Source organism: Thamnophis elegans, chromosome 14 (assembly GCF_009769535.1).
Source record: "Thamnophis elegans isolate rThaEle1 chromosome 14, rThaEle1.pri, whole genome shotgun sequence".
NCBI lineage: Eukaryota > Metazoa > Chordata > Lepidosauria > Squamata > Colubridae > Thamnophis > Thamnophis elegans.
Window position 1 is genome coordinate 12796322 of NC_045554.1, and position 13380 is coordinate 12809701.

Here is a 13380-nt window from a genome sequence, read left to right on the forward strand (position 1 = left end):
TTTTTTTTTAAAAACTGTGCAGTGTGTTCACTGAAAAAAAGTGGCAGTAAAAGTTATCTTATTTTAAACAAGTAAACAAACTAATAAGCAAGCAAGCTGGAGGGATTTCATTAAGCCATGAGTCTCCAAACTTAGCAACTTTAAGATTTCTGGACTTCAACTCCCAGAATCCACCAGCCAGGAATTCTGGGAGTTGAAGTTCACAAGTCTTAAAAGTTACCAAGTTTGGAGACTCCAGTATTAAGCCAACGCTGTCCCTTGGAGGCCCAGCACACCATGACTGTTAATACTTCTCTTGCAGAGCTCTGTTTACCAGTAGTTGGAACAACTCCGAAAAAAAGATATATAATATTCCTGGTATTACCCCAGATATGATGAAGCTCATTATTGAATACGCTTACACAAGGACAGTGCCCATTACGGTGGACAATGTGGAGAGGCTCCTAGTGGCCGCCGACCAGTTTAATGTGATGGGTATTGTCAGGGCCTGCTCCGACTTTATGAAGTCTCAGCTCTGTTTAGAAAATTGCATCGGCATCTGCAAATTCACCGAGTATTACTACTGCCCGGAGCTACGTCAGGCCGCCTACATGTTCATCCTGCACAACTTTGAGGAAATGGTAAAAGCGTCGACTGAATTCCTGGAGCTCTCGGTCAATGAGTTTAAGGACATCATTGAAAAGGACGAACTCAACGTGAAGCAGGAAGACGCTGTCTTCGAAGCCATTCTCAAGTGGATCGCCCACGAACCTCCCAACCGGAAACAGCACATGGCGGTCCTGCTACCGAAGGTGAGTTTAGGTCAGCTGCCACCTTATGTTCACTATTATGCGGCGACCGTGTGCCATAAAATTGTGGGGAGGGGGGGGGAGGAAAATGAAAGGAGCGGCAGGCTTGTGGGGAAACAAAAGTAGAAGCTGCCTCCAGGCTCTGCTTCAAGGTCACCCAGCTGGGCAGAAAAAGGGAGCTGCTCACCAACCTGGGCACAGACTGACCGCTATGCAAACATCTTGCAGGAACTTGATTGGTGGGCAGAGATAGGCAGGCAGAGAGGGAATAGAACAGAACAGAGAATAAATAGAATAAAGAATGAATAAATAGAATAAGAATAGGGATAAGGATAGGGATAAGATAGGATAGGATAGAATAGAATAAGAAAATAAGAATAAGGAATAGGAATAGAGAAAGAATAGAAAAAATAGAATAAGAAGAATAGAATAGAATAAGAAAATAAGAATAGGGAATAGGGAATAGGAATAGAGAAAGAATAGAATAGAATAGAATAGAATAAGAAAGATAGGATAGGATTTGATAGGATAGAATAGATTAGATTAGAATAGAATAAGAAAATGAGAATAAGAATAGGGAATAGGAATGAAGAATAGAATAAAATAGAATAGAATAAGAAGAATAGAATAGAATAAGAAAATAAGAATAGGGAATAGGAATGCAGAAAGAATAGAATAAAATAGAATAGAAGAAGAAGGATAGGATAGGATAGGATAGGATTTGATAGGATAGGATAGAATAGAATAGAATAGAATAAGAAAAGAATAGGGAAGAGGGACGAGGAATAGAGAAAGAATAGAATAAAATAGAGTAGAATAAGGATAGAATAGAATAATAGAATAGAATAAGAATAGGGAATAGGAATAGAGAAAGAATAGAATGGAATAGAATAGAATAAGAATAGGGACTAGGAATAGAATAGAATAGAGAATATTGCCACTTTAAATGGACACTAATTAGCATACATTCACATGAAATTTTGTTGCATTCAGCTCTTAAGAATAATAAGGTGGGCACTCTCTTGACATTTTTGAGTCTCCCTGCAGATGCCCTGCTATCGCTTTTCATCTTCTTGGCTGAAGGTGAGTGATGGCAACTGGACTAGTTTTAGTTAGCTTGAGACATTTCGCTGCTCATGAAATCAGCTTCATTAATCTGAGCACGTTAATAAGGCAGAGAGTCGTTGAAGTGTTACCAATCCTCTTGCACCAACCTCAGGGGTTTCCTTCCCAAAGTCTATTGCAATATGTTGATGAAGAGAGAAATAGCACTTGAGACTTATATACCACTTCACAATGCTCTACAGCCCTCTCTAAACGGTTTAGAGACTCAGTATATCGCCTCCAGCATTCTGAGTCCTCATTTTACCCACCTCAGAAGGATGGAAGGCTGAGTCAATCTTGAGCTGGTCAGGATCGAACTGCTGGCAGTGGGCAGAATTAGCCTGCATTACTGTATTCTAATCACTGTGTATGGATGGATGGATGGATGGATGGATGGATGGATGGATGGATGGGAGGGAAGGAGGGAGGGAATGAGGAAGGAAAGAAGGAAGGAAGGAAGGAGCAAGGGAGGGAGGGAAGGAGAAAAAAGGAGCAAGAGCACTTATACTTACATACCGCTTCATGGTGCTTTCACAGCCCCCTCTAAGCGGTTTACAGAGTCAGTCTCTTGCCCCCAACAATCTGGCTCCTCATTTTACCCACCTTGGAAGGATGGAAGGCTGAGTCAACCTTGAGCCATTCAGGATTGAACTGCTGGCAATGGTCAGAGTTAGCCTGCAATAATGCACCCTAACCACTGTGCCACCAGGGCTCGTAATCTTAAAGATTCTCATTCGTCCAGTTGTCTGAAAATTGAGTCATGGTAGCAGGACTTATTTTCATTAGTTCCAGTTGCCCATGGCTCAACCTTCCAGCAGCTTTCCCTGGATGATGGAGAATGTTCAGCAGCCTATATTCTCTTCTTGAAAACGTCTGCAATCCCCTCAACCCTCCTCCTCTCTTTGAAGGTGCGCCTGGCCTTGATGCACGCGGAGTACTTCATGAACAACGTCAAAATGCACGATTACGTGAAGGACAGCGAGGAGTGCAAGCCCATCGTGATCGATGCCCTCAAAGCCATGTACGACCTGAACATGAACGGCCCTTCGAGTTCCGACTTCACCAATCCCCTGACGAGACCCCGGCTCCCTTACGCCATCCTGTTTGCCATTGGCGGCTGGAGTGGAGGGAGCCCGACCAATGCGATTGAGACATATGACGCCCGGGCGGATCGTTGGGTGAACGTGACTTGCCAGCAAGAGAGTCCCCGGGCGTACCACGGTGCTGCCTACCTGAAGGGCTACGTCTACATCATTGGCGGGTTTGACAGCGTAGACTATTTCAACAGCGTCAAGCGGTTTGAGCCCATCAAAAAAACCTGGCACCAGGTGGCCCCCATGCACTCCAGGCGCTGCTACGTTAGCGTCACGGTCCTTGAAAACTTCATCTATGCCATGGGTGGTTTTGACGGCTACGTGCGCCTCAACACGGCAGAGAGGTACGAGCCCGAGACCAACCAGTGGACCTTAATCGCTCCCATGCACGAGCAGAGGAGTGACGCGAGTGCAACGACACTCTACGGAAAGGTAATTATTGTGCAGAATTTTCCGGCGGGGAGTAGAATTGCCAGGCCCTTTGCAGGCTCATGCCTTGGATCTTTCATCATCATCTTCTTCTCCTCCTTTAAATGACACCATAATCTCTTTGCAGGTGGAGTCTGGGCAACTAAATGGAGCTGAGTGTTTACTGGCCGGATGCTTTTCTTGTCACCGGTGCGGAGTTTTGTTTTTTGCAGCAGAAATTTTCTCACGGTGCCCAGAGAGTGAAATATATGCCTCTGCAGATATCGAACTCACAGCCTCCTGCTTGTGAGGCAAGAGTGCCACCTCTAGGCCCCCGCACCACATGCAAAGCGCCCCCTTTTCGGCACTTGGGGCTGAAAAAGTTCGCCATCACTGCTCTATAGGTTGCCTGAGCTCCCAAGTTTGGTTGAAGTTTGGGCTGCTGAGATGAGATGGGATGAAGAGGCTCATCTTCTGAAAGGGTGTTTGGCAATTCCTATTATGGTTTGGATCTTGAGTGATGGCCAGGGGTGAAATTCAGCAGGTTCTGAGGTAGCGGAAATTTTGAGTAATTTGGAGAACTGGCAAATGCCACCTCTGGCTGTCCCCAGAGTGGGGGGGGAATGGGGATTTTGCAGTATCCTTCCCCTGCTACGCCCACCAAACCACACCCACGCCCACCAAGCCATGCACACAGAACCGGTAGTAAAAACCTGGTAGTAAAAACCACTGGTAAGGGCTAATCCTATCACTCTGCCTTTGTTCAGACTTTGCAGCAGGGAATTTCAAAACCCTCCTGCCTGGAATGGATTTCTGCCGGCAATATTTGCTTTGCCTATGAATAGCGCTATCTGTCACTTTGTCTCTTAAGTGGTGACCTCTGCTGTGGGCTATTAAGAAAAGGCGGGGGCTGCTTTCTCCCTCTAAAACAAAAGCTTATCATTCAGGGAAATATAATATTCTGCCTTTTTTTAATAGTTCTCAAAATATTTCATTCCCCTAGGAGAGGAGTGGGTGCTAACTTCCTAGCTAGCTGGGTGATTTTCAGCCAATCACCAGGAAATGGTGAGTTCTAGTCCTGCCTAAGCCATGAAAGCCGGCTAGGTGACTTTGGGCCAATCACTAGGAGAAGGTGAGTTCTAGTCCTGCCTTAGGCATGCAAGCTAGCTGGGTGATTTTTGCCAGTCACCGGGAGATGGTGAGTTCTAGTGCTGCTGAGTCGTGAAAGCTGCCTGGATGAGTTTGGGCCAGTCTCTCTCTCTCTCTCTCTCCCTCTCCCCCTCTCTCTCTCCCTCTCTCTCCCTCTCTCCCCCCCCTCTCTCCCTCTCTCTCTCCCTCTCCCTCCCTCTCTCTCCCTCTCCCTCTCTCTCCCTCTCCCTCTCCCTCTCTCTCTCTCTCCCTCCCTCCCTCCCTCTCTCTCTGCCCAACCTACCTCACAAGGTTGTTGCTTGTGGGGAAAAGAGGCGCAGGAAGGTGTGTTGGATACGTTCACCCCCTTAAGCTATTTGCCATCATAATCAAGGCAAGAAAGGAAACCTGTTGTGGCGCCTATAACGGAAGCTCTGGAGAGGTGAACACATAAAGAGTCATTTATTTTATTTCATTTTATTTATTTGTTTTGTCAAGCGTGTATCAGATAATAGATGGAAGTATCTACAAGATGATGAATACAGGAAATGGATACGAAAAAATGGGGAGAGCAGGGCAGGGAATGGTCCAAACCAGTAGAAACCCACCTCTGATTTTTTTTTAAATAAACATTTTTTTTTATTTTTACTAAACAAACACCACACAAAAATGACCATCTTACATTACATCTTGTAGAAAGTGTGTCAATTGGTTACAATTAGCTTTCATGCATCTCTTCCAGAATCCTTACTTACATTCATATCGAATATAAAGTTCTTAATGAGTCTTACTTTCAACATATCATAGTTCTCATTTAGCTGAAATTGTTTTAATGTTCTTTTGCCTAGAATAATCCATAGTTAAAAAAAAACACAACCACCTAATGGCATTTCATTAATTATTACAAAAGTCATCCAATAGCCTTAAACCTTTATAACACATTCTAAACAAAAACTAGTTGACAAAATATCTGAGCCCTTTTCTCCCCTCGAATCACTGTTTACAATTTGTGTCCACGTTCCCTTTATTATGATAGTACATGTATGTATCATTAACTGTATCCCTTATCCTTATCAATAATGCCCTTCCAGTGTTCTCAGTGCTTGCAGGCATCTAATGAACTCCCCCCCCCCCCGCTCCTCTTTTCCCGTTTTTTGGTTTCTGCAAACACAAGGTTTACATTTGCGGTGGTTTCAATGGGAACGAGTGTCTCTTCACGGCGGAGGTGTACGATGCCAAGGTGGATCAGTGGAGCTTGATTGCTCCCATGCGAAGCAGGCGCAGCGGGATCGGCGTGATCGCGTACGGTGAACACGTCTACGCGGTAAGGCTGGGGTCCTCTTGGGGTGGTAAGGGCAGGCGAGCCGGCAGCATCCTTCAATCGCGGTTGCTAGCTGCACGGTTCTATGCGCCGTCTAGGGCAGCTCTCTCCAAGCCCTGGCCCTCTAGAACAGTGTTTCTCAACCTTGGCTACTTGAAGATGTCTGGACTTCAACTCCCAGAATTCCCCAGCCAGCGAATGCTGTGAAGTTGAAGTCCAGACATCTTCAAGTGGCCAAGGTTGAGAAACACTGCTCTAGAACAGTCGGGAAACAACTCCAAGATCAGGGGTGTCAAACTCGACTCCATCGAGAACCGCATCAGGGTCGTTTGACCTTGGGGGGGATAGGATGGGCGTGGCCAGCTTGATGTCACTCATGTCGGGGGCGCCTGTGGTGGCCCGGGCACTGCCAGTGAAAATGGGCTCCCGAGCTCCATTTTCGGTTCCACCACAAATCCGCGAAGCCCTTATCCGCGGAGACTAATTCGCGCCATTCAAAGCGCTAAGAAAAATGCGACCCTACCGCGATGACATAATCGCGGAGGGCAAATCCGCGCATTCCCAAGCACTCAGCATCATAAACCTAACCCTAACCCTAACCCTAACCCTAACCCTAACCCTAACCTAACCCTAACCCTAAACCTAAACCTAAACCTAAACCTAACCCTAAAACAAACCCCTAAACCTAATCCTAACCCTTATCTTAATTTAAATCCGCTTTCTGCTGCCGCGCTGTTTTAAAGCGCCCTTCTGTCGCCGTGCTGTTGTCGCAGCGGTGATGACACACGGTGATGACGTTGCGGCTTTAGCGATGCGATTTTATCACCGCTATTTTGACGAGCGCGGTTTTGTCGTGCCACACCATTTTCAGCCGCGACAGCCTCCTGCCGCCCTTTGCCAGCAGAGGGTGGCAGGAGGCCATCGCGGCTGAAAACGGAGCCTGGGAAGGCCGTGTGCGGCCCTCCCGAACACAGTTTTCGCTGGTAGAGGCACCGCGGTGCCACTCCTTTGCTGTTTCCAGGGTGGCCTCGCAGCCAGATCTAAGCACCTGCTGGCCAGATCCGCCCCCCTCCCCTCTGGGCCTTGAGTTTGACATCCCTGTCCTAGATTGTGGACAAGCAGTCCACCACATCTGGAGGAGTGCAAGTAGGTCAGGGTTGTTTTAGAATAGAATGAGAGAGTTGGAAGGGACCCTGGTGGTCATCTAGTCCAACCCCCCATCTAGACAGGAAACCCTACACCACTTCAGACAAATGATTATCCAGTCTCCTCTTAAAAGTCTCCACTGATGGAGCATTCACAACTTCTTGGTGGCAAGCTGTTCCACTGGTTGATTGTGCTCACTGTCAGGAAATTTCTCCTTAATTCTAAGTTGCTTCTCTGTTTTGATTAGTTTCCACCCATTGCTCCTTGTCCTGCCCTCTGGTGCTTTGGAGAATAGCCTGACTCCCTCTTCTTTGTGGCAGCCCCTGAGATATTGGAACACTGCTATCATGTCTCCTCTGGTCCTTCTTTTCACTAAACTAGACATACCCAGTTCCTGCCACCGTTCTTCATATGTTTTAGCCTCCAGTCTTTTCTACATCGTGGCGACCAAAACTGGATGCCGTATTGCAAGTGTGGCCTTACCAAGGCCTTATAAAGTGGTATTAATACTTCACGTGATCTTGATTCTATCCCTCTGTTGATGTAGCTTAGAAAATTTCTCCTTAATTCCAGGTTGCTTCTCTCTTTGATTAGTCTCCACCCATTGCTTCTTGTCCTACCCTTAGGTACTTTGGAGAATAGCTTGACTCCCTCTTCTTTGTGGCAACCCCTGAGATATTGGAACACTGCTATCCTGTCTCCCCTAGTCCTTCTTTTCATTGAACTAGACATACCCAGTTTCTGCAACCATTCTTCATATGTTTTAGCCTCCAGTCCCCTAATCATCTTTGTGGCTCTTCTCTGCACTTTTAAGAAGTCCATGGGGTAGGTAGACAAGGAACCTGGAATTAAGGAGAAACTTCCTAACAGTGAGGACCATGGGTGCTAAACTCGCCGTGTCCCCTTACTGTCGTGTGACAACATTTCCCCCATTTGTGGAGCTGGGGTGGCCGTGACCCACATGTGATGCATTCAGCCTGTGGGTTGCCAGTTTGACACCCTTGGTGAGGACAATTAACTGGTGGAATAGCTTACCTTCAGAAGTTGTAGGTCTTTCATCACTGGAGGCTTTTAAGAAAACATTGGAGAGTCCCTTGTCTGAAATGGTATAGGACCTCCTGCTGGAGCAGGGGGCTGGACTAGAAGACCTCCAAGGTCCCTTCCAGCTCTATTCCATTCGAATAAATGTTGGGGTTTCTCCATCTGCCACGGGGCCAAGCCGCCCTTCCCCTTACGTCGTTCCTTGGTTTGATTCTTGCCCTCTGCAGGTAGGCGGTTTTGACGGCGCCAACCGCCTGCGGAGCGCCGAGGCGTACAACCCGATCGCCAACACTTGGCGCACGATCCCGACCATGTTCAACCCTCGGAGCAACTTCGGCATTGAGGTGGTGGACGACCTGCTCTTTGTGGTGGGCGGCTTCAATGGCTTCACGACCACGTTCAACGTCGAGTGCTACGACGAGAAGACGGACGAGTGGTATGATGCCCATGACATGAGCATCTACCGCAGTGCGCTGAGCTGCTGTGTGGTCCCGGGACTGCCCAACGTCGGGGAGTACGCTGCCAGGCGGGACAACTATGTGGGGTCATCCCAGAGAGACGAGGTCAAATATTCGTCCTCCACTAGCACACTCCCAGTGTGAAAAAAGAAATCACTCCTTGACTAATAAAGCCCTCTAAGCAAGAACTAGATGCACAAGTAAAACGGCCTCTTTCCTTCCTTCCAAATAAACCAAGAGGCTAGTCCTTATGAGTGGAGGGAAAGCCGCGTTTCTCATTGTTGGCTAATTTAAAGAGACAGTTTGGTCTAATGGTTAAGGTACCAGGTTAGAAACCAGGAGACGGTAAGTTCTAGTCCCATTTTAGCCATGAAAGCCAGCTAGGTGACTTTCGGCCAATCATAGGAGTTGGTGAGTTCTAGTCCTTCCTTAGGTATGAAAGCCGGCTAGGTGACTTTCAGCCAATCACCAGGAGTTGGTGAGTTCTAGTGCTGCTTAGTTGTGAAAGCTGCCTGGGTGACTGAGCCAGCCTCTCTCTCTCTCCCTCGCCCCCCCCTCCCTCCCTCCCTCCCTCCCCTTCCCCCTCCCCCTCCTCTATCTATAGATAGATAATAGATAGATAGATAGATAGATAGATAGATAGATAGATAGATAGATAGATAGATAGACAGATGATAGATAGATAGATAGATAGATAGATAGATAGATAGATAGATAGATAGATGATAGATAGATAGAAGATAGATAGATAGATAGATAGATAGATAGATAGATAGATAGATAGATAGATAGATAGATGATAGATGATAGATAGATAGATAGATAGATGATAGATAGATAGATAGATAGATAGATAGATAGATAGATAGATAGATAGAAGATAGATAGATAGATGATAGATGATAGATGATAGATAGATAGATAGATAGATGATAGATAGATAGATAGAAGATAGATAGATAGATAGATAGATAGATAGATAGATAGAAGATAGATAGATAGATGATAGATGATAGATAGATAGATAGATAGATGATAGATAGATAGATAGAAGATAGATAGATAGATAGATAGATAGATAGATAGATAGATAGATAGATAGATGATAGATAGATAGATAGATGATAGATAGATAGATAGATAGATAGATAGATAGATAGATAGATAGATAGATAGAAGATAGATAGATAGATAGATAGATGGTAGATAGATAGATAGATAGATAGATAGATAGATAGATAGATGATAGATAGATAGATAGATAGATAGATAGATAGATGATAGATAGAAGATAGATAGATAGATAGATAGATAGAAGATAGATAGATAGATAGATAGATAGATAGATGATAGATAGATAGATAGATAGATAGATAGATAGATAGATGATAGATAGATAGATAGATGATAGATAGATAGATAGATAGATAGATAGATGATAGATAGATAGATAGATGATAGATAGATAGATAGATAGATAGATAGATAGATAGATAGATAGATAGATAGATAGATAGATAGATAGATAGATAGATAGATAGATAGATAGATAGATAGATAGATAGATAGATAGATAGATAGATAGATAGATAGATAGATAGATAGATAGATAGATAGATAGATAGATAGATAGATAGATAGATAGATAGATAGATAGATAGATAGATAGATAGATAGATAGATAGATAGATAGATGATAGATAGATAGATAGATAGATAGATAGATAGATAGATGATAGATAGATAGATAGATAGATAGATAGATAGATAGATAGATAGATAGATAGATAGATAGATAGATAGAAGATAGATAGATGATAGATAGATAGATAGATAGATAGATAGATAGATAGATGATTGATAGATAGATAGATAGATAGATAGATAGATAGATAGATAGAAGATAGATAGATAGAAGATAGATAGATAGATAGATAGATAGATAGATAGATAGATAGATAGATAGATAGATAGATAGATAGATAGATAGATAGATAGATAGATAGATAGATAGATGATAGATAGATAGATAGATAGATAGATAGATAGATAGATAGATAGAACCATAGATAGATAGATAGATAGATAGATAGATAGATAGATAGATGATAGATAGATAGATAGATAGATGATAGATAGATAGATAGAAGATAGATAGATAGATAGATAGATGATAGATAGATAGATAGATAGATAGATAGATAGATAGATAGATAGATAGATAGATAGATATCTGCCCATCCTACCTCACAAGGTTGTTGCTTGTGGGGAAAAGAGACGCAGGAAGGTGTGTTGGATATGTTCACCCCCTTGAGCTATTTATCATCATAATAAAGGGAAAAAAAGGAACCCTATTCTGGAGCATATAACAGAAGCTCTGGAGAGATGGACTGATAAATAGTCAATTATTTTACTTTATTTATTTGTTTTGTCAAGTGTGTATCAGATAATAGATAACAGTATATACAAAATTTTGAATACAGGAAATGGATACGAATAAAAGGGAACATTAGGACAGGGACGGAAGGCATGCTGGTGCGCGTATGCACGCCCCCTTACAGACCTCTTAGGAATGGGGTGAGGTCCACAGTAGACAGTCTAAGGTTAAAGTTTTTGGGGTTTGGGGAAGAAACCACAGAGTCAGGTAGAGCATTCCAGGCATTGACCCCTCTGTTGCTGAAGTCGTATTTTCTGCAATCGAGTTTGGAGCGATTTACCTTGAGTTTGTATCTATTGTGTGCCCGTGTATTGTTGTGGTTGAAGCTGAAGAAGTCGTTGACAGGTAGAACATTGTAGTAGATAATTTTATGTACTACGTTCAGGTCAGCCCGAAGGCGGCATAGTTCTAAGTTGAAGGGAAAAGAAACCCAGTATGAAATCTGGAATGTTACATCTATTAAAGGGGGAAAAACTGATTGCAAGTCAGCTTTGCTTTGCTTTGCATGCATCTAAATCTCAAGAGGCAGAACCTGATTGGCCACACCGATCCAGGTAAGGGTGTCCTGGCAGCTGGCTTTCCAGCTGCGGGGATGGGTGCCGCCATGGAGTGGGTAAGCAAGGGCACGCATCCTAAATATGAGAATACCCAAACTCTGTGGCACGTATGAATAAGGGTCTGCCAGGTCTCCGATGCAGATTCAAATGCAGCAATTGCTAACTCTTTTGTGGTACGTCTGAATAAGGAATTGCTAAATCCCCCACAACATTGGTCGCCAACAATGTAAAACAGATGTGGAGACTCTAGAAAGAGTGCAGAGAAGAGCAACAAAGATGATTAGGGGACTGGAGGTTAAAACATATGAAGAACGGTTGCAGGAACTGGGTATGTCTAGTTTAATGGAAAAAAGGACTAGGGGAGACATGATAGCAGTCTTCCAATATCTCAGGGGTTGCCACAAAGAAGAGGGAGTCAAACTATTCTCCAAAGCACCTGAGTGTAGAATAAGAAATAATGGGTGGAAACTAATCAAGGAGAGAAGCAACCAAGAACTAAGGATAAAATCTCTGACAGTTAGAACAATTAATCAGTGGAACAACTTGCCTCCAGAAGTTGTGAATGCCCCAACCCTGGAAGTCTTTAAGAAGATGTTGGATATTCATTTGTCTGAAACGGTATAGGGTTTCCTGCCTAGGCAGGGGGTTTGGACTAGAAGACCTTCAAGGTCCCTTCCAACTCTGTTATTCTATTCTATCCTATCCTATCCTATTCTATTCTACTCTCATTCCATTATTCTGTTCTATTCTAATGTATTCTCATTCCATTATTTTATTCCATTCTATTCCCATTCCATTATCCTATTCTATCCTATCCTACCCTGCCCTATTCTATTCTTATTCCATTTTCCCAGTGGTTCTCAACCTTCCCAATGCCATGACCCTTTAATACAGTTCCTCATGTTGTGGTGACCCCCAACCATAAAATTGTTTTATGTTTTCCGTATTTTTTCAAAAATATGTTTTTTCTGATGGTCTTAGGCGACCCCTGTGAAAGGGTCGTTCGACCCCCAAAGGGGTCCCGACCCACAGGTTGAGACCACTGCATTATTCTATTCCATTTTTCTATTCTATTCTCATTCCATTATTCTATTCTATTCTCATTCCATTATTCTATTCTATTCTATTCTTTCCATTATTCTATTCTATTCTCATTCCATTATTCTATTCTATTCTTTCCATTATTCTATTCTATTCCATTCTATTCTCATTCCATTATTCTATTCGATTCTATTCTCATTCCATTGTTCTATTCTCATTCCATTATTCTATTCTATTCTCATTCCATTATTCTATTCTATTCTCATTCCATTATTCTATTCTATTCTATTCTTTCCATTATTCTATTCTATTCTCATTCCATTATTCTATTCTCATTCCATTATTCTATTCGATTCTTTCCATTATTCTATTCTATTCTCATTCCATTATTCTATTCTATTATTTCCATTATTCTATTCTATTCCATTCTATTCTCATTCCATTATTCTATTCGATTCTATTCTCATTCCATTGTTCTATTCTCATTCCATTATTCTATTCTATTCTCATTCCATTATTCTATTCCATTCTTTCCATTATTCTATTCGATTCTATTCTCATTCTATTGTCATTCCATTATTCTATTCTATTCTCATTCCATTATTCGATTCTATTTTATTCTCATTCAATTGTTCTATTCTCTATTCCATTTTCATTCCATTATTCTATTCCATTCTATTCTCATTCCATTATTCTATTCCATTCTCATTCCATTATTCTATTTGATTCTATTCTCATTCTATTGTCATTCCATTATTCTATTCTATTCTCATTCCATTATTCGATTCTATTTTATTCTCATTCAATTGTTCTATTCTCATTCCATTGTTCTATTCGATTCTATTCTCATTCCATTC

General features: G+C 42.7%; 1 protein-coding gene across 1 annotated transcript; it reads left to right on the forward strand.

The window, feature by feature from the left end:
- Positions 1-263: 263 nt before the first annotated feature.
- Positions 264-8632, forward strand: KLHL10 (kelch like family member 10). The gene is made up of 4 exons (XM_032231022.1): positions 264-791; positions 2801-3418; positions 5697-5846; positions 8258-8632. The coding sequence occupies exons 1-4, from the start codon at positions 372-374 to the stop codon at positions 8630-8632; spliced, it is 1563 nt and encodes a 520-aa protein (XP_032086913.1). The 5' UTR covers positions 264-371.
- Positions 8633-13380: the final 4748 nt, after the last annotated feature.